The sequence below is a fragment of the Paramacrobiotus metropolitanus genome, unplaced genomic scaffold, assembly GCF_019649055.1.
Source record: "Paramacrobiotus metropolitanus isolate TYO unplaced genomic scaffold, Prichtersi_v1.0 Parri_scaffold0000011, whole genome shotgun sequence".
NCBI lineage: Eukaryota > Metazoa > Tardigrada > Eutardigrada > Parachela > Macrobiotidae > Paramacrobiotus > Paramacrobiotus metropolitanus.
Window position 1 is genome coordinate 101,978 of NW_026570231.1, and position 24,132 is coordinate 126,109.

The window sequence follows — 24,132 nt, forward strand, 5'->3', positions numbered from 1 at the left end:
CGACCCAATGAAGTGGTTTTTTCAGCCCAATATCAGAAAAATGTTACTGTTCTCAATGTTAGGAATACAAAATAAAGTAATTTGGAAATTGTATTACGTAGGCATGTAAGTTCGACAGACGCAAAACTGTATAATTAATTAATTACGCTATCCTATCACAATAATAACAGTGCAGTCAGTACATATAGTTATTAGTTCGTCTCCTAATAATTAAACGCTTGGTTTACTTAATAATCAGTTGATGCTAATAGACGAAGGAAACAACACAAGTTTTTACCTGTTTTTTACCCATGCAGCGGGATAAAAAATTAGAAATTCACATTCAACTATGTACTCGTGTAAATGCGATTTGGGCAAACTTAGGCCGCCCGATACCACCCGGCGGGCACACGCTTTCGACCGATTGGATAGTAACCGGCCGGCTCAAGATTTATAAGTCCAGCAAAGGCGCCTTGCGCCTTGTCTGCCTGCCTCTATCGCACAGTGTCTCAAGACTTCCTTTCAGGCCGAGTCAGCAGTGGATGAATTATCTCGAGAAAACTTTGTCTGCCCTCTTTTGCTCTGTCCTTTTTCATTCGGGAAATATCGATATCCATATCCGTGCTTGATTACCCCTTCCTGCATGTTCCAATGTTTCTGTACTGTATTTATTTGCGAGAACTGGAAAAGTTTGTAAAGTACTTTTGCATGTTCAGTACAGATTTTGCATCCAGCTACAGTACCGTCTGTGCTAAGTTACTTAACATAAAGACAGGGAAGTGCCTAATATTTTTTTATAAGCAGAGCTGTATGCAACGGGAATTCAGAATGATCAAGCATAAATACGAGGATTTGGAGTAAGGATATCCTATCGTTTTGTCTCGGCTGGGGGCTTGGTGTTTGGTTGGATTCCCAGCGTTTCATTTATTTTGTTCATAAATTTAATCCGAAACCATCTTCGATTCGAATGGATTGTTTACATTACCGGAAAGGGCATGTTAAATCAGCTTACTGCATCGAACGTTAACAACAACAAACTGGGCTTTTAACTTGTTCTCCACAGTTACGCCTGTCTATTATTTTTCGGTTTGGATGAATGATTGTGTACCGATCTGGAAGCTTGCTGTATTACACCAAAACTTTGCGGTAAAACGCTAAACATAATGATGAGGGAATCGCATAACCTATCTGTTACCTGTATAAAGAATAGTCATATATTGTAGTGTGGTTTTACACAAAATAATCTTAATTCTACCAGTTGCATCAGTAGTAGCATTGAAACATGATTTGAAATGCTTACGGCATAAGCAGATGTTCCGGACCTAGTTCTCATGCCCGCGAAAAATTGTGACATGATAACTTACGTCTTCTTGTTGTTGACCGGATGTCGCAATGCTCATATCGACGGTTGCTGCAAATTATGAGTATCGAATATTTCAATTTCCCAATAATTATGTCAGTTGGATAACCTAACGTTGGATTATGATCCGGTTAATCAGTACTGCATGCAATGGAGCTATAATCTGTGAATAAACAAAACCAGTTGAAGTTGAAGTAGTTGTTAAGCTATATTATTAGAATTATATGGCCATGCAGTATGGCAGCACCCAGTCTTTCTTGCAGTTCCCGGTTTGCTTGTAAAAGTATATTGAACTGAACACATATGTGAAACAGTAATATTTATGAGGTATACGGCTAACCTGTCGAATATTATCAAGCACGTATTTTTAAAGTGATTTATCTTCCGGTTGCAGATGTGTTACAAAGTGTTTTTGTATCTGTCCTGGATCTTTTCCTGTATTTGTGCAACTGCTGCACAGCAGAGTTACCAGCTTCATCATCCCCAAAGCGAAGCCCATAATTCCCGATGTTATGATGACAGGAGGCGCCCGCAAAAGTAAGTCAATCGCAATTTTTGTCTCGAAGGTTTCAAAAAAGGCAATCGCTACGAGCAGTCAGTACTGTAAAACAACCATTTGCAGCGATAAAAACATGGAATAAAAATTCCGGAATAGTATAACTACTATAACGTTACGATATCAGCTTTAGTTATTTTTGATATTTTTAACATACTGTATACAGTATAGTGTGTATATATTATACTGTATAAATATGTGAAATAGATTTCGCAGTATTTTATCAAACCGTATTATAACAGGTATGCGTGGATCAGTGCGGTATATGCAAGCACACGCTTAGTTTGAACGTACAGTATGTAATGGTTTTCTATATCGCATCTTTAGCTTGCACAGAAAAAGTTTGCCCCTGAAGAGTAAAGATACCGGAAACGATTGTGATTGTAGTAATCCGGATAGAGATGACTGCTGCATTATAATCCAATCCAATCTAGATGTAGCGGTTTAGCGTTGTAGTTCAATCGATCTAGGTCATGTTTGGGAGTATTCACAAATCAGCCTTGCAGATCTGAAAACACTCCGCTTATCACTTTTATGTCCTTAGCGCACGATTACCGTGGTATAGCACCCGAACCGAGAATACGTATCGATGAACTTACATCTGAGATAGAAGTATAACTCAAGTATTGTACTTGACATCTTCGTTTTGCTCCTATCTTGGTTATTATTGCGAGTGGAATATTTGTAAATATTTTCGGTTTATTCATTTTTGGCAAAATTATCTGCGATAGAATTAATGGGAAAAATTAAGCAAACCAATGGGGGAAAATCAGAAGTCCATGCTCAATAAAGATAAATAAAGTTCAATAAAGCTCAATAAAGCTATACTCGATTATGAAATGCACATTGCAACTGAATTAAATTTAGTACTTGATTATTTACACGGTTATTTATCCAGTGTACTTATATTACTTTTTAATGTGCTCAGTATAACGTGCTAAACAAAACGTTAATGCTGCACCAATTTTAGATGTGTTCCGGAATTTGTAAATGCAGCGTTCAACGTTTTGGTGGAGGCCACGAACACCTGCGGCGATCCGCCTCTTGAGTATTGTTTTCAGACGGGTGCTACCGGTGCGACTAAATCTTGTGAAATTTGTGATGCAAGGGATCCCTCTCGATCCCATCCTGCTGACTACTTAACGGATTTTAATAACAACGACAACACAACCTGGTGGCAGTCGACTACAATGCGCGAAGGAGTGCAGTTTCCGAACGTTGTTAATTTAACGTTATCTCTCGGTAAGTCAGCAAGTTTAGCTTTCCTGTTTTTCGGTTCTGTAGTTAACAGAATTAAAAGAATTTTTTTACGTTTCAGGGTTAACTGTTTTATTGTAATATTTTAGTGAGTAATTATTTACGCCATAAGTTCTATAATATTATGGCTCGTAATTCGTATGGTAACTGAAATGCACTACTCTAGTCGATCGCAGACAAGGCGTACATGTATGTGCTGTTGTTCCGGTTTTCCGGTTGAGGTTTGTTTTGAGCATTTCGTCGACTACATTCGTGTGCATTTGGGAGTATATGCAAAAATCGACTGTGAAAATCTCGAGCATCTCAGCGATAAAATCATTTTAATTCAGTCAAGCAGTTTCATTCCGATGTTTAATTAATACTGCTGAATGAAAGTCAGTACATCGCTGAATGTGCAAAGTAGTATGCAGAAATTTTCAGCACAAAGATACGATCATATCAGCTTTATCCGGCATATGCCACCCGTGGGAAAGAAGCAGAGAGTGTCGCTTGCTGTTGCTCTGCAGTGTTGATGATTTGTACAAACTATGTGCAAAGTTCATGTAAACGTTATTTTCGCCCAGACAAAGGCATGCAGTAATGCTAACTCGTCCGGTGGTAGTTCAGGCACAAAACTTACCTAGCGTCGTTCAATAAAAATAAATTTTAGTGACATTACCGAGCTGTTTTGTATGCTCCATTTCTGACGCACAAGTTTGCAGCGCTGGAGACATGAAACGCGCTTTTATATAAAAAAATGGGTTTATCTGATAAACTTAAAACAGCATATCTATTAAATTTTTGCTTTTGTATATTCAGAAACGAGTTGGATAATTCGTTTGTGACACTTAATATCACTCAAGTAACTTTGCTTATTGATGCACACAGGAAAAGCGTTTGACATTACCTACATTCGTTTAAAATTCCAAACCAGCAGACCGGAAAGTTTTGCCATTCATAAACGGACACAAGAGAATGGGGTATGGATACCCTATCAGTATTACAGCGCTACCTGCCGTGAAACATACAGTTTATCAGAGGATAATTATCTTCGACGAGGAGACGAGACTCGAGCCCTGTGCACATCGGAATTTAGCGATATTTCTCCCCTCGTCGGTGGAAATGTGGCTTTTTCAACTTTGGATGGACGCCCAACAGCCGTTGATGAAAGCAACGCACTGCAGGTTCATAATTTTTAATAAATTTTCATCAAAACACTGCGAAAGTAAATAGAAATTATTATGAAAAAAATGTTTAAAATGAACAAATTATTTTGTACAAAAATTATTTGTCCTTTCTCAATATTTATTAAAGCCTTTGTTTTTGGCTCTGTGCTTTGACGGAATATGATTGGCAGGAATGGGTGACAGCTACGGATATAAGAATTTCTCTTCAACGTCTTAACACATTCGGCGACGAAATTTTTGGTGACCCGAACGTACTGAAGTCGTACTATTACGCTATCAGCGACTTGGCCGTGGGAGGCAGATGTAAATGCAATGGGCATGCATCTGAATGCGTTCGGAGTACAGGTCAAGGCCTGGAAGAACGTCTCGTCTGTCGGTGCGAGCACAATACGGCCGGGGTCGACTGTCAAGAGTGTTTGCCTTTTTACCAGGATCAGCCATGGCGGCGCGCAACAACCGAAAATGCCCATGAGTGCCAACGTAAATAGCGGCTCAAACGAGCGAAGAATAATATTATTCATATGGTGATTGTATTTTAGCTTGCAACTGTAATGGTTTGTCCCACCGGTGTTATTTCGACTTGGAACAGTACCGTCGCACCGGCCACGGCGGCCACTGCGTTGACTGCGCGGGAAACACCGACGGTCCTCATTGTGAAACGTGCAAATCCAACCACTATCACCGGCCGGGTGATCTTAGCCGTCATTGTCTTCCATGCAACTGCCACGAGAAAGGAGCTTACAAATCTCAGTGTAATGATACTGGAGTTTGTGAATGTCGTCCGGGCGTGGCCGGAGCGAAGTGCGACCGATGTGAAGTGAACTTCTACGACTTCACCGATCGAGGATGCCGACCCTGTGGATGTACCGTTGCCGGAAGTGTGAACAACATTCCAAGTTGCACTTCGGACAAAGGACAGTACGTGGTCGATATTGAGTCACTGTTAAATGTTGATACTCGTAAAGCGTTGCTAAACCTGTGGAAATGTGAAATACGCGACACACAGCTGTAGACAAGAAAAATGTGGAACTTAAGAACTCGACTTTCGATAGATGTTCCTGCAAGGTGCAAGTGGAAGGTCAGAATTGCGACAAGTGCAGACCCGGATTTTTCAACCTGGAAGAAAACAATCCGTATGGTTGTTTGTCGTGCTTTTGTTTCGGCCATTCATCCATTTGCAGCAGTGCCACTGATTATTCGCGAACAAGCATATCCACGGATTTTTCGAATGGAGTTGGTGGTTGGACAGCAGTATCACTAAATGGTGCGTCAAAGACCGTATTACGGCGAGAAATATCTAATACAAGAACGCCATACTTGCGTTCGATAAAATTTGATGCTGTGTATATAAGTTCCATGCAAATATTGAATTTACCTGCGTACTTGATTTTGGGTACTCGTGCATCGCTGATTTCGTGCTATGTTCAAACTTTTTCGTAGTACTTACGACTACCGACTATCCATGAAATTATTAATGGTAGAAAGAGTAAAATTTTGTTCTTTTATTTTTGTTAACGTCTCTGCTTTTGGTTTCAGGGAGGAATGTGACCTTGGAAATTCTTCCTACTGGTCCGAACGGACTAGGGATTAGGCAGCACGGCGCGGATCCAATATATGTTTTTGCTCCTGAATCTTATCTTGGTGATCGGCGTTTCAGTTACGACCAGAATTTGACATTTGCACTGCGACTATCGCAGGATGGTGCTCGCGCTTCCATACAGGACATCGTAATAGAAGGGCGCGGTATGGAGTCAGAAACACTGAAAATTTCTGTACCGATTTTCGCTCAGGGTAATCCAATGCCGAACCGGGCGAAGCAAACTTACAAATTCCGATTGCATGAGCAAAAGGAGTATGGATGGAGTCCCAGACTGAGTTCGTTCGAATTTCAGGTGCGCCACTGTTTCCAATCTTATACGCCGCGTTTGTTATGTTTGTTTTTTGTTAGTTACTTCTTGATCTCGATTTATTTTTATTTGCACAGTTGTATCTGGATCAATAATCTGATCTCCGTAAATGCAGAGATTCAGACTTATAAAAGCTGTGGACAATTTTTTTATTGTTCACTTAATTGAACATTTTGCCTTTTACTTTTCATTGATGTTATTTTCTTGTTATTTGTAAATTTGCACTAACAATTAAATTCTCTGCAGCGCCTGCTTTCCAATGTTACGTCGATTCGAATCCGCACGACATACGTGACCGATGGTACCGGTTACGTCGACAACATCTCGCTGGGTTCAGCATCGCCGATTTCGGATTTTGTCACAAAGGGTGTCGGTCAGTTAGCCAGCCACGTTGAAACGTGCCAATGCCCCAACGGATACGTAGGACAGTTCTGTGAAGATTGCGCTCCTGGTTTCCGGAGGAGTGTATCGGGCGGCGATGTGTTTGCCACATGTGTGCCTTGTAATTGCCATAACCATTCCGATACGTGTGACCGGAAGACCGGACGGTGTCTGTGCCAGCACAATACCGCTGGTGACAGTTGTGAAAAGTGTGCTCCGGGGTTTTACGGAACACCGCAGAATGGTAAACCGGACGCCTGCCAGCCGTGTCCCTGCCCGAGGAATGGTCCTTGCGCATTATTAAACGACAAAGATGTGGTTTGCACTGGTTGCGCAACGGGATACGCTGGTATGGGATGGTTTGCGACATTAAAGCAGTGACAAAATACTAAATAAATGTGTAGTTAGCCGATTGAACAGGGGTGACATCAAAACTACCAAATCGTTATGCTGAATATTGGATGCTGACATAGTGGTTACATTACAGTAGTTAGTGAACCCACACTAAAATCATACGAAAAACATTCTGTTGAATACTCGCCAAAATCACTTCCCTCAACTTGATATTTTGTGACATGCATTTATATTTACTTTTCGAATTTTATTATTTTGTAGGTCTTCGTTGTGAGTTGTGCGCGGATGGATATTTCGGTGACCCGGAAGGCAAGCACGGTCCCGCTACGGACTGTCAGCCTTGCAACTGCAACTCCAACATTGATCTGAATGCTGTGGGCAACTGCCACCCTCTGACTGGGAAATGTTTGAAGTGTATTCATAACACTACGGGAGATAGTTGTGAGCAGTGCCTGGCTGGTTATTATGGAGATGCATTAAAAAAGACTTGCCGACTCTGTGATTGTTATCCTCCGGGTACCGAGCCATCGAGTGGGAACGTTTTGGATTGTGACAAATCCAGTGGACAATGTCCATGCAAGCCTAACGTTATTGGGCGCAAGTGTAACGAAGCGCCTATCGGTAAGCAATTCGTTTTTCAAATGTGAGGCTTTTTTATTGCAAAAAGTCATGAGTTAGCTTTCTCTGACATTATTTGATAATATGTAGGTTACTGGAATTTGATCTCCGGAGAAGGTGGTCAGCGGTGTGATTGCGATCCGAAAGGGTCATACAATCGTTCGTGCCATCTCATGACTGGGCAGTGCTTCTGTCGTGATGGTGTGACGGGACGTCAGTGCGATCGGTGCCTCCCATATCATTATGGGTTTTCGGCTACGGGATGCCGTCCGTGCAATTGCGATGGAATAGGAGCACTGAGCCTGCAGTGTGATGCTAATACTGGACAGTGTCAGTGCCAAAAAGGGGTCGTTGGGAAACAGTGTAACCGATGCGAGGAAAATCGGTACAATATATCGCTGGGCTGTCTGGAATGCGATGTGTGCTACGGACTGGTTAAAGAAAGCGCTGATTCATATCGGACTAAACTGCGGAAGCTGGAAGCGGCTCTGGATAGCGTTGCTAACACAGCCGTAGAGGTTAGTGATTACTGTTCAGCAATGTATTGTATGTACATCAGTACACACTGTTTGAATAAGGGGATAGTCAACTGTTAATCAGGACATCTCCGTAAAAAAATGCATCCGTACCGTTCATCGTAACTACTGGTTGATGGTAACCTGACATTGCCGAATGCCATGTAGCAGATACCGTGTTATGCGTGTATTCTCTCATCCTTATGCACCCAAGAAAATTGTTGGTTTTGGCTTGGCAGGTTGAGGATTTGGCTGGTTTTAAAAATCGAATGGATTCATTAGCGCAGCAAATTTCGACGCTGGAAAATATGGCGTCTACAGCCATTGGAACCCAGGTAACGGCGGCGGATAGTGCTAACCTTATCAGCCGGTTGGATGAAATTACCAAACGGATCAGCACAATAGAGCAGAAGCTCCATAATATGTCAACGTTAATTGAAAGCGGACGAATGTTTGCCAATGATGCTAGTTACGTGGTGGCGGAAGGCGAAAAACTGGCCAAGCGTTGCTTCGATGCTCTTGCAAGCGCTCGCAGTTACCTGGAGAACGAAGCGCGGGACGCCTTTTTATCTGCTAAAGATGCTTCTTCTCGCTTTGGACAGACTTCTAATAAGATGTCTGAGGTGAGTAATTACATTCCCCAGTCCGTGTACGGAGATCACGATGATAGCTTTGTAGATTGCACGTGATTCGCGAAGACTTGCTGACGAGCATGTAGCGGCGGCGCAAGGGATCATCGAGTTGGCCGACAAATCTCTGAACTCATCTCGCGATGCTCTTCGCATTTTAGCTGATACTGTTGCTCGCAAAAACAATAATTCCCATATTCTGGATGAATTACGCCGGGAGCAGTCGTTGCTGCAGTCATTGCAGACGCGCGTACAAAATTTGGCTAGCAAAGCCAAAGAAGATGCCGACAAAGCATATGCGGAAGCTTTGGAGATCTACACTCAAGCAAGTGGAATTACTGTACCGGTTATTAACGTTTCGTCGCTGCTAATGCAGGCTCAAGATATAGATCAGGGATCGCAACAGATTGCCAATTCATCATCGAATCTGCTTAGTGGTGAGTTTTATTCTCGTCAAATACATTTTAGTAAATTACGTTCAAAACATCCTAGGCACCTGGTGAGACGTTGAGATCAGTGTCTGTGAAACATATTTGTAAACTGAAAACGTCCGATCGCCCATTTCGGCCTATGGACGTTTTGGCATACAATATTTTTTAATGTGCTTTTCGCTGTCGTTATTGGTTTGGCAATCTGGTTCTGACTCGGGATATGCTGCCGTATATTCAAATTGTTTCTAAACCGTAACATTATTTTACATGACCTCTGCCGAAATAACAGCGCAGTCAATGTATCGTTGTTTGCACAATGCTGCTTCGTATTGTCACGATGCAGAAAGCATATTGTTCGGTCGCTAACAATACTGAGCACTTAAAAACTGATGATAATATATAAATTTTTTTGCAGGAAACGCAGCACTTTTGGACATGATTTCCGCTGAACAAAAGCGAGCGGAGATAGCTTTAAACACCAGCAAGTCATTGCAACAGGACACGGATGCAATGGTGGCCGACATGGATAAAGCTAAGGATGATGCGGAAAAGGCAATCAGAAAAGCAGAGAATATCCTGAAAGAGGCCAAAGAAACTCTGGAGACACTCCAGGGTTTCAACGCCGTAGCTGATCAAAGCAAGGCCAAAGCCAAGACGGCTATCGCCGAAGTTCCCACCATTGAAAACGGCATTACCGAAGCCCAAAGAAAAAATGACGAAGCCACAGTGGCGCTTAATGCGGCGGAAAGGGACGCCAGCCAGGCTAAAAATATTGCGCTACAAGCACAGAAAACCGCTGAAGAAGCGTCCAAGGTGACATGATTAGATAACTAGTACTGTTTGTTGTATTGATGTTTATTAATACGTTGTTTCATTAGACGGCTGGAAAAATCCGAGAGGATTCAAATCAGGCCAAAATTTTTGCTAGCGGTCTGAGGGATAAGGCCGGAATTTTGGCCGGCGATGTTAATCGAGCGAACACAGAATTCGAAGGATTAGTCACAGAAGCGAAAGCCGATGAGGCTGCGGTAAAAGAAACAACCGAAAAGACAGGAGAACTTACCCGGAAAGTGGAACAAGCCAAGATCAAGGTTGATCAAGCCTGGGACAACGTGGAAGACATTATCCTGCAGCTGGGTAACCATGACGTATTTTTATAGCGCTAAAGTTACCGATATATTACGCGTCCCAACATACAAGACACCTATTGTAGAGCCCTGCACGAGCCGAGCAGCTCGGCTCGGCTCACGAGCGCTCGCTGCTCGCGAGCGCTTCGAGCGAGCACGCGCCGTTTTGCGTTTTTGCGAACGAGCTGAGCATCAGGAAAAAAATAACGAGCGAGCCGAGCGAGCGGGATAGCCGGATGCGAGCGATCCCGAGCTGGCCGCCTTCTGCTGTCCGAATTGAAAACTGTTGTGAGAAACTGCATAAAAAAAGCTCTTAAGGCCCTTAATCCATCGTCAGCGTCGCGCTTCGCGCGACAAAGTTTTCATTGTGTTTTCAGGCTAGCAACAGCCTGGTAGGCGTGGTAGCTAATACAGAAACATAACTACGGTCAAACGTTGAGGACAAACGGAAACCGATGTTGTACAAGGAGCATGGGTTATTTATTTGGGCGCGGTGTTGTGCACCGGATGTTCAGCTCATGATCTATGCATGTACAACAGACGGCAACAATTTTCGCAAGAACAACAACATCCTGACGTAAACACACAAAGTCTGCCAACATGAACAATTTCGTTTTATTTGACGGGTTTTACATGCCCAAGGAAACGAAAGGGAAACAAAGAAAAAAAAACAAAGCGGCGGGAGGGGTGGGAGAAGCCGAACAGGCAAAAGTTTAGAACTAACTGAAAACAGTTTGGTGCGTGGTCGCTGCTATATATTGGCTTGAGTGCAGATAGGTCTGGATCCGCTTTTATGTCCGGAATCCGCCTTCGATCCATTCATAACAGCAAAGGGTCAGCCGTTTTGACCTCGTTATACTCAGATTCTCCAGCAAGAATCTTTCTCATAACTTCGCCCTTAAATAAGGGTTGGAGATGCTGAGTATTCGAAAGTGCAGCAAGTAAAAAGTAAAAATATCAAATATGGAATTTGATTTTGAATTTAGGAAGTTCTGTTTCCAAAAAACACGAAATTGCCATTAGATAGCGTAACAGTGTGGAGGTGAAGCAGAAAAATCGCAGATCGTCCACGAAAGTGCTCTTAGCGGACAAATAAATTTTGTTAAATGCTAGTCGCGCACAAAAAATTTTATTTTCCTGTATAATTAATTTTCGTTGCCGATCTTGCGAGCGAGCCGATTTGAGAACATAATAAGCACGAGCGAGTTGAACGAGCAGGAAAAAAGAAAAGCTGAAAAATGAGCGAGCCGAGCGAGCAGAGGTAGGAGCGCGAGCGAGCTGAGCGAGCAGGAAATTTTGAAAAGCTCAAACGAGCGAGTCGAGCAGCACTTTTACTGCTCGTGCAGGGCTCTAAGGTCCTATTGTAAGCAGCGCGGCATATACGCATTACCAACAAAATAAAACTGAAGCTTCCTTTATTTATAAGGTAAATAACCGTCGTTTTCAATAGAAACAGGTAAGATAAGTTTTAATGGTTTTAGCTGATGTGGACGATATCCAGCCAGGCCAGCTGGATGAGCTGGAACTACGACTAAATGCCATCGAAGCCCAGCTCGGACAAACGAATTTGGCGCCAAGACTGCAGAACTTGACAAATCTTCGCCAAACACAGCAGAGAGTCATTAACGATTACACTCTGGAACTGGATCGTCTGAAGAAAGAAGTGGTCACTATCGAAGCTATCAGAAATTCTCTTCCCGATAAATGTTTCAATCAAGAGCGGCTGGAGCAGTGATTTTGTCTGTAGACGACGAATGTTTTGCCTTTTTTTGTAAACTTCGATTTGAAGGTACGCGCCTTGTTCCGGGTGCCTGTGTGCTTCCAGTAATGGTTGGTTGAAAATTTTAGCTTTTATGAATTCTGTTTTTGTATGACCAGTGTATTTGTTGTTGTTCCAGTATTCCATGTTGTGCTTCCTAAAATCTACTTCACGACTTTGGATTGTTATGCGCTTTAACTCAATACTTTGAATATTTCGATAGCCGATTGTATTTAGATTGTCAGTGTTATTTGTTGGTGCCACAGAACAGAATGGAGAGCCCTGATTGTTTTTCTGTTTAAGAACACACACATTACGTATTTAGTTTAAGAATAATTACGTATTTAGTCGGCGTTGGCATTACAATGGTGAATATTTATCACAACATAAATTACGACATACAGCGTTAAATTTTAATATGCGCACCATTATCTTTTTAGGGTCACGTTTTAATGTCGAATGTAGTGTGTAGCGTCGCTCCAGTGTGATAATCGAATTACGCTGTTATACGGTTTAACATTCTTCTAAGAGCTTTTTTTACGATGGCCAGTTCCGTTATCATATTATCTTATCTGTTATCTGAGCGCTCAATTTCTAAATTTTTGGTGCTCGTGTCTTCGTTTCGGATTGCAAACCTTTTCACCTTCCAAGTTGTGGATCGGCTTTTAGCAATAATCGATATCGAGTTGACCACGCTTCTTGTTTAAGGAAATCTAATTCTGTGATTTCAGTAACAGTTACAGATAATTCAGTTAAGCCATATAATTGTTTGCGTGGATAATTTCTATGATGTAGAAATTGGTTTTTTTATTACATATGTCAGTGCATCTTAAAACCTACACACATCGGTATTCGTTATGCGAAATGAGCGGACCTATACTAGCTCACCGGTGCGATCTACATTTCCGTAATAAGTGTAATCGAAACAATAGCTGCAGCTGCCTTCATAGCCTATAATTGTATTAGAAACTCCTTGATGGGAGCATCGAAGCAGGACACCTGGCGCACAAGATGTGCAAGGAAATTGCGCATAAATAACCGCATCGTTCGAGGTTTCCTCGCCGAATTCCTGGCTACCTTTGCAATGATTGTAAGCTGCTACACCAGTATTTCGCAAATTCTTTGTTGAAGTGTTTTCGACAGTCTTGCTTCGATATTATTTGTATTACAAACTATAATTCTATAATCCATTTAGGTTTTTGCTAGCACAGCGGGTGTATCCAACTTAGCCAGATCCTCAAAATTCAACATTCCGCCAGGATCAAACATTTTAATGATCTGCATCATCCAAGGAGCAGCGGTGACCTTTGCCATTTACATTGCTGGAGGGAAGCATTTGCATCCTCTAAATTGCAGAGATAGCTGAGAGAGAATTAACCTGTAGTTTATTTCTGAAATGTGGAAAAAATTTATTACAGGAATAACAGGAGGTTTCTTGAACCCAGCAGTTACTGTGGCCTGGACTATTCTTGGTCGGCTAAACTGGAAAAACTGCATTGCATACTGCATTGCCGAATATCTTGGAGCATTTTGCGCTTCGGGAATAACATTCCTGACCTTTTACGGTTAGTATGGTTCTGTGTTGTTGAAGTTTTGATTCTAAGACCGTTGCCCTTTTCTGGAACTTAAACGCCTATAACATTCAGTAATAAGTCATTTCCTGTCTCGGGTAAATGTAAGGAGTGACATACTGGCCGGATGCTACAGATTTATTCTTCGAGGCAAGGCAGAGTGGTCCGCCACCGTCTTATCCCATTCCATGGGTCGTACCCACTACGGAACACTTGACTGTGGACGGCAACACAACCTTATTTGGCGCTGGGGTTGCGTATCACGATTACAAGAACACATTTGGCACATATCCGCGTGACGGAATCAGTCTTGTCAATGCCTGGATAGACCAAATTGTGTGTTCCATGATGCTTTTAATTGGTGTACTGGCGGTGTCTGATCGTCGCAACTGGAGGCCACCTGATGGATTGTTTCCCATAATTGTTGGCTTGATGGTCATGGTAAGTAAAGAAGATAAAACAAACTAAAACGTATGCTTATACATTGCCTTAAAACTTAAACCATGTGCCTAGTTGCAAATAATACCTGCAAGATTAAAAATCTGCCAACAGTTGCTTGAGCATATGAAGCTTTCATACTCCATGTTCCTAGAACTAAAGCGAGACTTTGGTGACCTTTCCGCTTTCTAATGCCTTCTGCATACTTACATCGATCACTATTCAGACGTAGGATACTGCTGCATGTTGCAACTGTCATGAGCGTTCTGTGCACCTTAGCAAGAGCGATGTCAAAAGTCAAAATTGTATTTTAGTTTTATATACAGTACAAATACGTAAACGCTTGCGCCAGTGGATACTAATTAAAATGATTCAACTTCGAACATTGAAAAAACAAAACAAAAAGTTATTCGTAATCTTCTGACGCGTATTCGACGTTCCCAGTACGGCTGCTGCATTTCCTCACACTACTGCAAGACTTAAACGCTCCCTCAAAAACGCCGTCGAACGAGGATCCCTGGTAGTTTCGCGGTCTGACCGATAAAACGAATCATTTCAGAGAAGGCCGTAATCCTGCAGACGAATGATACAAGTGCACCAAAGAACTCTACCCTCTTCAGCCAAAAAATTACATTAAGCAGTATGCTATACATCATTTATGCTCGACCAAATGCAAGTGTACGACTAAAACTAGGCACTTGCATCTGTTTTTTTTATTTGCTATTTGTTTTATTTGCTACGGCTTTGCTTTACCAAACTGTCTGCAGAACATACCGTTGCAGTACAGTAAAACCGTACGAAACGAATTAAAGAATTTGAATTCAACTAGATATTAATTATTTAGGTCTACTGAAATCCTGTTTCGTCTGGTAAAAACCAATAAAATATTCAAAAATTCCTTTTTTAATTCAAATTTTCCTTTTTTGATTTGTAGACAGTAAATCTTGGATTCAACTTCAATACCGGTTCAGCAATGAATCCCGCAAGAGATCTCTCGCCAAGGTTGTTTTCCTATTTGATCGGAATGGGACCCGGCATCTTCGAGTAGGCATACAACGTTGCATATTTTATATACGAGTACACAATGCTGTCACTTTTGTAATTGTACGAGTACTGTGTTTGTACTTAGAATGTATTTTGCTGCGAAATAAAATAAATTTTGGACAGGGAAATGGATTACATGTGGTTCCTTGTGCCTATTCTTGGATCACACGCTGGAGCAATTTTAGGCGCGATGGTGTACGTCACTTTCATAGAAGTCCATTGGCCAGAAACACCGAAGAGTATCGGCAACCGAGGTAAGTGCTGCTGTCATAATTAAACCATAAATTAAAGCTCTTATTTGGTTTTTGTAATAATAAATTAACATTACCTTTTCTTTATGCTAAACTTGAAGTACGATCGGAACTGTCAGAATCAAGCGCGGTACTGACGGCCACTAAAACGGTTATGCCGGATAGCAATGAATCGTATCCACATCCTGTCCAGTTACTGGAGGAAAACGTACCAGGTCGTGTGGATCACAGCTGCTGAGTTAATTACGTATCCAGAAAAGGAGTGCTTTGAGAATATCCTGGCTTATATGGTACTACTCTTCTCAGTAAAACTGCTTATAAAATAATATGAACTGTAATGCGCATACTATGTACAATACTGTACTACGTTTTGTTCTTTGCAACAAAGGTCAACGTTTGAGTTTTCATCTACTTTCTAAATGAGTGTTAATACTGTTATTAGTGGCGAACGACGACTGCCACATTGAATGCTTTAAAAACACAACCTATATGGCAAACGTGGAACGAATATGCAGTAACAAAACTGCGCATGAACGCTAGCGCAAAGTATTGGTCAGCCAGAAGTATTGTATTATTGTAACGGAAGAAAATCCGAAAAAGTAAGTGAAGTCCGAAAGGGATCCGGGTAGCATAAGGATGTGGTACGTACTGTGTTGTCGAGTCAACTTGGCACCTTTTTTGCCAAGTTGACTCGACAACACAGTAACGTTGGTGGAAAGTTGGAAATCCCAGTCGATGCCGCTCACCAACATGCATTTTTGGCGAATAAAAATAGTAAAATACATTACCTTGTTATATGGGATACGATTACGCGCTGGATCAGGACTGGTCCTGGCTGGATGCGTACAAAATTACAGATACCTTAAATTAATACGGGTACATACATCAGTTTCCGGTGATTCACTATTGTGCTACCATCGACTTCGCGGCCATTATGTTGATGATTCAATCTTCAAGGTGTATCGATTAATCGATATCAATATATAGAGATATTGAATTCATGTTCAATATTAAGTACTTTCATTTTAGGCTTACGGCTACACGTACTGCAACCGTGATGGACGGTTTCAACCTAGTACGCTACTATTGTACATTTTATTAATACTACCTGTATAAAGCATATATAGCATGTATGAATGAGTCACCCCATAATCATATACTTATCGCTAAAGAACCTGTGGCCAGCCATTGAGTTTCAGCCACCGCGACGTGTGTACTGTAGCACGGTACTGGCTTTCTAGGTACTTACTTCTGTACCTGTGCTGCAACGGATCGGTTGGTTGATTGTTCGCACTTTCACTTTACTGCGAAGCTGCGTATAATAGACCGCGTGCGATGACAAAGTGCCGCTCGTGGCAAAATTCAAAAGGATACGAAAATTCAAATTCCGCCCCGTGCTCGATTGGCATTTTCAATTCATTTTGGTCTGCCTTGTCAGTTTCTTTAGACAGCCGTGCGATTTGCAACGCCACAAATGAGCATGATTTGACTAAAAAAATTATCAGCTGTCTGAATTGTACTAGTACTCGTACTAGTACAACAGTATTATTCGTGGTTTTTTGAAAACATCTGTCGGCGACAGATACCGTTTGTCGTTGTTGTAACTTTTTATTTAGCCTTTTCTGGCTTTAGTTTTATCTACATGATTATTATAAAAAAATGCATTATTATACGGTCCATTATTACACAGAACAAGAGGCAGATCAGACTCTCCTACGCTAGAGATATGTAGCCTCTATACTTTTAGAACATCACTGATAACTAAACCTAAAAGGATTTTGTAAACAGTTAGTGTTAATATATTTTGTTGAATTGTCAAACTCCAGACCGTTCTGTGAAAGACTGAAAGAGCAAGTTGTGTACATCTGCATGTAGTGCATGTTTCCGATCATAATTTAAAATCCACCGAAACAGGCAAGAGCCATAAAATTCGGTCTGCAGGAAATCATGATTTAGAGGCTTAGCAGGAGCTGGTGTAACTTGGTAGCTTGATAAAGTAATAAAAGATCAAACCAGGCAGTGTTTCCACTGCATTTCAACAACGTCTTTTTTATACTAGGCGCTGTTTAGATGTTTGATATTCAAATCTTTTCATCGCATTCGCGGATAACCGCTTCGGGGACTCCCCTTTTATTCGTAACACGAAAATAGAAAATTCATCAATTGAGCCGGAAACACCAGACTTACGCACATGTAGTCTAAAAGCAACATCTAATTGCCTCCAGAATTTCTCTGCTGATTAAAAGTCTATAGCACTACTTATAACCTGGGATGACACAAACTTTCTTTAGCACAGCTGAACGGTAAACTTTCTGGGAGATAATGCCATCGGGATAGGATTCATCATTCGTGCTCTACTGTACACTTCTAGTACACAAGCAAGAACGAAACTAAATGCGGATAAGTAAACACGTATATACGTAGCTGGACGTTAGAAGTAGATGGCAATTGCGACTGCATTTTGGTCATGCCAGTCATTCCGCCCTACACTGCCCCAAGCCCCCCAAACGAAAATGCCAAAAATCAAAGTTTTTGGAATCTTCAGAATCGGTCTGCCAGAGCGGAAATTCCGAACGCGACGAAATTCCGAGCGCGACGATAATTACCAGCCAATGGCAGCATTCTCGGGGTGGGCATGAATTTTAATTTCGGCCGTCATTTTCATTTTCGACTGGCATGTTCATCCCGCCCAAGAAAATCGCACTGGGTACAATATGCACTTGCTTCGGTGATTATATGTGGTTTTCGCGCTCATAATTTTTTCTCAAATTGAATAAATTTTACGCTTTACCTTGCATATGTAGAAACATAACATTCAAGAGGTTAAACGACAAAATGGTAGATAACTCCATCCAAGTTAACGTGCTGTATGAATTTCAAGAATTATTATAATTCTTCCTTGACGGCGCTGCGCCCTGCATCTTGACTCTTTCGTGATCTCGTGGCGGAATTTGGATACTGCAGGACTTGTAGTTCTCCACGATTTGTACGATGGCTGTATGGATGACCAAGCAAGTGTCGAAGTGATAAAAGATCCGTGATTTGGATACCTTGGTTCTGAGCTCGAAATACGTATTATCCGGTAGGTAATGCCCGATAGGTTACATAGTTCTCATCGCATAGAAGATTTGCTTGTCACTGATCTTTGCATGCTGGTGATGTTGGGGAGCATTGTTTGACAATCTGAACGCTGTATGGAAGTCGATGCTCTTAAGTAACGAAAATTATGGAATATTTTAGTTATATCTGAAACTGCCAATAAGTTGTATAGCTTTATATTTGAGAACTACGGACCGATATTAAAAATTTAATTATTTAGTAGCCGCATTAAACTGCTGCAAAGCATTTATTATTTTGCCTTTTTAGCTGGCTTTCGTATTAGTGCGCATTTACTAGTTCCATTATGAATATGGTTAAAGTTTGTGTTAAAAAAATCATGATCAGTTCAAAGTGGCGCAACGTGACCACAGTCTTGCCATGCCTGCACTTTTGCAGCGAGAGACTTGATTATTACAGCGCGTATAACAGTGCTACTTGAGTCTCATTGTAGCCGGTTTATCGGGCAAGGTTAACGATAATTGTTTTGAATGTCGCAAAGATAAGCTTCACATTCCGTTAGAAACTATCGGGACGTGGCGACTAATTAATTGGTTTCCAGCTGATAACGTTACGTTGGCCGTTAATAATGTCCGAAAAAATATAGACTGTCCATTGAAATGATTTATTATGCAGATGCGGCAACACGGTTCGCGAGATTGTCAGTCGGTCTTGTTTCACCGTGACATCTGCAAATATTGACCTGGTTAACTGAATTAACGGGTTCAGTTCTACACTTCCACAATGGCAGTGAAGTACTGGGAGGGGTTTATATTGAATTATCGAAACGGGTTTGCCGATTTTAGATTACGCCATCGAGTGAGCAACATGACGATACATAAGTTCGCAGCACAAAAATCCCAAGATTTGTTATAAGTTTAACGCAAACAAATTAATGGTCATGACAATGCTACTAGCTTAGTAATACTAATTAAAGATTGAGTGTACAATGTAAATGAATCCACTTTTTCTTTTTGAGTTGTTGTAAATTTTAGAATAGATCAAATCGGGGCAAATGCTTTTGTTTTCGTTGGTGTGACAGTTGGTTCCGAAGAAATTGTTTAAGTGCTCTAGAGAATGGCACTGGGAAATGCATACTTCTATGGATTGTAAAATCTTTTTATGGATTGTAAAATTAAACTATATATATGAGCTCATATATTTATTATATATCTAGTATAATAGTGAACGAGCTAGGCCGAAACCTTTTTTATTGCTGAACGTATTTATTTGTAGCAAGGATAGTTCGATTCTGCGCATATGTGGACATGTTAGTGGACTTACCGTTAGTTTGAGAAACGACAAAAGTTGGCGTCCAAATGGTCAAAAACCGAAACTCTGTGCGCAAAATATATCGTGTAGGTAATACTGGGCTATATCACTGTATGAATATCTATAATATGATTCTGTGTTATGCTGTTCATACGGTACATGTCTGAACATTCACTACTGTATGTGGTCCATAGAACTTGATCTAGTCGAAAAAGATTGGGCATTTTGAATTTATTGTTACTCCGAAGTAGAGTGTTTGTTATGAACAACAATAAATGCTATGCCGGTTGAATGCATTTTATGATTGTTTGGACGTTTTCGTGGTTATTAAACCAGAACAAAAGGACTGGTGGGTGTAGGTAGACCAGTGTATAGGCACAATGCAGTGAACCTATACTACCCCGATACTTGTCGCCTACAAGTTGTAGGCTACAACTAAAATTTATGCTTTATGATCACTATAACCTGTACGGTTTGGATCATTAGCCGAGATTTTGTTTGGATTTTTTGGTTAATCCGGTTGACGTGACATGTGGTGCCATAGGCTTTAACTTCGTGAAAAAACTGCATCAAGTGCTCGACAAGATTATATGAATTTACGGCACATTAAGGGATTAACAGCTGTTTTTCGGGCCTTCCTGACCATTAATCTTGTTCAGTGTGGCGGTGACTTTTATTAAAACCCACTATCTGAAAGCGTATGTAGCTTTGAATGCTTTTTTTAAAATGTCGGCAGACTGGTTCAGGAGTGAACATTGTAGCGCTCTAATTATAGCCGTGAAAATCTTACGTGCGCATTGCGCAGTGAACGTCCGTATATTGCTGCAGTGCTTTTTATTGTTAAATTACTTTTATGTGTTATGTTATATACTTAGTTTAACTTTTAATAGTTTTTTGCTTTGATATTGTCTTGATTATTGTTTTCAGGAGCAATTTAGGGTGATGGCTAGTTCGTACTGTCTCCTACCAAATTTCGTTATGTTTTTCATTGTGTCTGTTGTTTTTTCGCCTACTGGCCTATAAAGTTATAATTACCTTCGTACATGGCCTAGATATGAAATCTTCGTAGTACATCGTAAAGTATATCTCCGAGCATATTGCATCTTTAGCAAGGTAATTAACGCATAAGAGATCTGAGCGCAATCCATATCATGTTCTTTATTTTGACAGCACAACAGTGAGATGACCTTCTTTCGGCGTAAAAAATCGGTGAACATTACCGACTGTGATCCGACATATAAGGTATGTCGAGCAAATCGGTTAATACCATACTATGCATATCGATTGTGGACCATGGTGGAATTCAGCGAAATGATTCTTGTTGTTTCCAGGTGGTTTACCTCGGTAATGTCCTCACCCTTGTGGCCAAAGGAGACGCTTGCGTAGAAAAACCGTTACAGACTTTATGGAAAAATTACACGGTTATGCAAAGAAAGGACATCAAAATGAAGCTGACAATTTGCAGTTCCGGTCTAAAAGCCGAAACCACAGAACACGGCTTAACGGAATACTGGTACGAAGATGATAATCGGTTTTATGTTTATAGCTAGCATGTCAGCCACTGCACATCCTGACAAGATGCTTAATTTAAGATAACAATTCCCGAGCTGGAACCATAAGAAGCGGGTATCAGCACAGAGTATAGTGTTAATGTTATTCTGGTGCTACGATTGTCCTTTTCTTAAAAATAAATATGGTTCATTTTGTAAATAATACAATTCTTTTGGGAAATAATATCATCCCTAAGTTTTGAGTGGCTTGGAAGAATACTACGTACACCTCTTAATCTGAAATTATATTTTTTGTATATCCTGGTTTGAACATTGCACAGGGCGCATCGAATTACGTTTTGCGGTACACACCCTGATTTTCCTCGTCTTTTTGCCTGGGTATACCGTCATGAAGGAAAACGGTTAAAACCGGAGCTGCGCTTTCACGCCGTCCTATGCTCAAAAGCCGACAAAGTCCAGCAGATGGCCAGCCTTCTCCAGCAGAAAATACTCTGGGCCTTGAATGATTTCAAACGGGATAAAATATCGAAACAGAATGCCCGCCGTCTTCATGAAATTCTCTCCGAAATTGCTCCCACTGTCTGCAAACGCCGGCAGATTCTGTCCACCGGTCAAAACTTCCGGCCGCCCCTCGAGCGCTCCAAAAGTGCACCGCGCCTGGTAGCCATTGAGGAAGAAGCCGGCATTATTCACGAAGAGGAGGAAGAGGACGATGCGAGCGATGTCAACGAATGTTTGAACAGACAGAGTTCAAATGGCACTTCATCCATCAGCAGCAGTGCCAACGGTGTTGACTCGACTCTAGCGAATGAGTTCGTTGGCGGTGGGGACGAAAGCGAGACGGACGGCGAGGAGGGCGATGATGGACTGTACAGTCCGTCCTGGTCAGTTAACTCCTCACCAGCGGGCTCTTGGAATGTCAAGCGACGCTCCTCGTCTACCGGTCCAAACAGTCAGGAAGGAATGCACAATGCCACGGCGTTCTCGGTGCACGAGCTGCATAAGGCCATTGAAGAGACGTCGTCTGTTGAGTCGAGGGAGTCGGGATTCGAGGAAATCAAGGGACATGTTTGCTAAATTATGTTGACCAAAAAAGAGCTCTTTTCAGCTGTGTGTACAATAAATAGTCTGGTTTCGTGATGGAGATGTTTTCGGATCTTTTGATATTTTTATAATATTGTTTTCTGCTGCTTTGCAACCAAGGCCACCGGCCCAAGGCCAAACGGCAGTTTGTTTATAATGATGAATATGCCGTTTTGACAGTTTTTGAATCTACACTCTGTTGCCGGTTACTTTCGATTTTAACATGCTATACGGCAAGCATTTTGAGTTAATTGTTACCTGATAAAGAGGTAACGTCTCAGTTTAAAGCGGTCAATTGAACAGTTTTACGTTCGTCTGATAAGTGCTAGGTTGTGGGTATTGTGTGCCTGATAATTTTTGATTCAGAATCGTCGCATATACTGCAGTAAATCCTGTCGACATTAGCGATTAGGTCTTTCCAAGACAGCACGTGAGCTATTGATTAGATAGTCAATTTACCGGTGAATCGATTCAAGATGACAAAATGATGCAAATTTTGGGAACTGATATTGTGTGTGTCGCTATCACACATTAATATGTATGAAATTAATATAAATACATAGTCTACAGGGATTTTGTTACAGCCAGCATATAATTACAACAATACCTTGCATAAATTACAATTATTGTCTATTTAATTACGAGGCGCCTAAATTGATGTAGCCAATAGATTATGAAGTAGGGTGACAGTTTTTGGTTGGTCGCATTTTTATGGTAACTATGTTTCTGTTCCATGTGCAAGAAAAGATAGTGGCGCAATTAACGCTAAATACGAGAATAACATGAATGATGAGAGTACTTTCTTTAAATACTTAATTAAAAATTTTGACCGTCGCTTAATTTCAAACAACATATTCCGGCAGTTCCACGGCTGTTATTATTCCACACATGTACAGCAGTTCGCATTTCCGGTCGTCGTGAAAAAGCGATGCAGCTCTTTAAATGTTTATGCACGACTGATATCGGAAAAAACCGGTTACCGCCAAAAGGATGAGAACAATGGTTCCTTCTCCAGTTGTTACATGAGAGGAATTCGCGATTCATGTTGGAAAGGAATTCACGATAGCTATAGCAGAGATTAAGGATGCCTTCAAGATCTTTAGGTGCACCGTACTTGCATATTCATAATTACTTGCCTGGACGTTTAAAGGTAAACAGTAAACACGAAACGCATTACAATTCACGCAGTTAATATTCTGCAACGCTTACAGGTGCGTTACAACTTACAACCACACACAGTATGCGTCATATGTTTATCTATAATACTTTGTACATATCTAAAAGTTGAGTGTCCCTCACGCCTCAGTCTACAATAAAACCCTGTAAACCGAACTGATGATGCAAAATAGGTTTCAACAAACTAACAATTACGGCAATAATGGAGCTGTTGAGATATAATACTATTTAATAAAACAAAGTTGAAATGATTTCGGCGGCCGTCAGTGCAACTGACACCCAAATCAAATGCCGCTTCGGTAGTATCGCTAACTAGGACAAGACGTTACAACTCAAACGGCTTTTCCATTGCCAGCAAATGTTGGGAAAATTTTACCTAAAGAATAGTTTTTACTGTCTGCCGCTACTTTCATTTTATCTCGGAGCAGTTTACCCTGGTTTTAAAATATTTTTTCGATCTTCGAATTACAGTATTACTGCATCTAGCTAAAAAATTTACTTCCATTGGTATAAATTAGGATCTAGAAACGACCCAAGAAGGTTTTTGCACTTAAAAAACCAATTTCAAGACAAAAACGTTCTTGATTTTGGAAATTCGGTCTTCTATATTTGCTTCTTGTGTACAAAGTAATTTGGTCTGAAATGATACTG

The 24,132-nt window shown here is 41.1% G+C and overlaps 3 protein-coding genes across 6 annotated transcripts; all 3 read left to right on the forward strand.

Annotated features, from left to right (window-relative positions):
• The first annotated feature begins 441 nt into the window (after window positions 1-441).
• LOC129583611 (laminin subunit gamma-1-like) lies at window positions 442-12,325 on the forward strand. Of its 2 annotated transcripts, none has more exons than XM_055475481.1 (16): window positions 442-1,125; window positions 1,734-1,876; window positions 2,866-3,137; window positions 4,020-4,315; window positions 4,489-4,798; window positions 4,858-5,236; window positions 5,371-5,582; window positions 5,855-6,210; window positions 6,472-6,955; window positions 7,222-7,581; window positions 7,669-8,096; window positions 8,333-8,716; window positions 8,772-9,159; window positions 9,569-9,966; window positions 10,032-10,290; window positions 11,762-12,325. In XM_055475481.1, exons 1-16 carry the CDS (start codon window positions 1,072-1,074, stop codon window positions 12,013-12,015), a joined length of 4,977 nt encoding a protein of 1,658 aa, XP_055331456.1. In that variant the 5' UTR covers window positions 442-1,071; the 3' UTR covers window positions 12,016-12,325. The 2 variants fall into 2 exon arrangements, with proteins under 2 accessions (XP_055331456.1, XP_055331457.1); XM_055475482.1 differs by lacking the exon at window positions 442-1,125 and adding an exon at window positions 1,445-1,666.
• A 363-nt stretch (window positions 12,326-12,688) lies between these two features.
• LOC129583690 (aquaporin-2-like) lies at window positions 12,689-15,886 on the forward strand. Its single transcript, XM_055475611.1, has 8 exons — window positions 12,689-12,929; window positions 13,006-13,129; window positions 13,235-13,365; window positions 13,456-13,604; window positions 13,747-14,051; window positions 14,983-15,092; window positions 15,216-15,346; window positions 15,445-15,886. Exons 1-8 carry the CDS (start codon window positions 12,856-12,858, stop codon window positions 15,579-15,581), a joined length of 1,161 nt encoding a protein of 386 aa, XP_055331586.1. The 5' UTR covers window positions 12,689-12,855; the 3' UTR covers window positions 15,582-15,886.
• Window positions 15,887-18,041: 2,155 nt separating this feature from the next.
• On the forward strand, window positions 18,042-22,683 carry LOC129583569 (protein FAM43A-like). Of its 3 annotated transcripts, none has more exons than XM_055475412.1 (4): window positions 18,042-18,425; window positions 20,882-20,953; window positions 21,043-21,224; window positions 21,543-22,680. In XM_055475412.1, the coding sequence occupies exons 2-4, from the start codon at window positions 20,894-20,896 to the stop codon at window positions 22,297-22,299; spliced, it is 999 nt and encodes a 332-aa protein (XP_055331387.1). In that variant the 5' UTR covers window positions 18,042-18,425; window positions 20,882-20,893; the 3' UTR covers window positions 22,300-22,680. The 3 variants fall into 3 exon arrangements, with proteins under 3 accessions (XP_055331387.1, XP_055331386.1, XP_055331388.1); XM_055475411.1 differs by lacking the exon at window positions 18,042-18,425 and adding an exon at window positions 19,359-19,797 and having other exon boundaries at window positions 21,543-22,683; XM_055475413.1 differs by lacking the exon at window positions 18,042-18,425 and adding an exon at window positions 19,879-20,650 and having other exon boundaries at window positions 21,543-22,682.
• The last annotated feature ends 1,449 nt before the right edge of the window (window positions 22,684-24,132 follow it).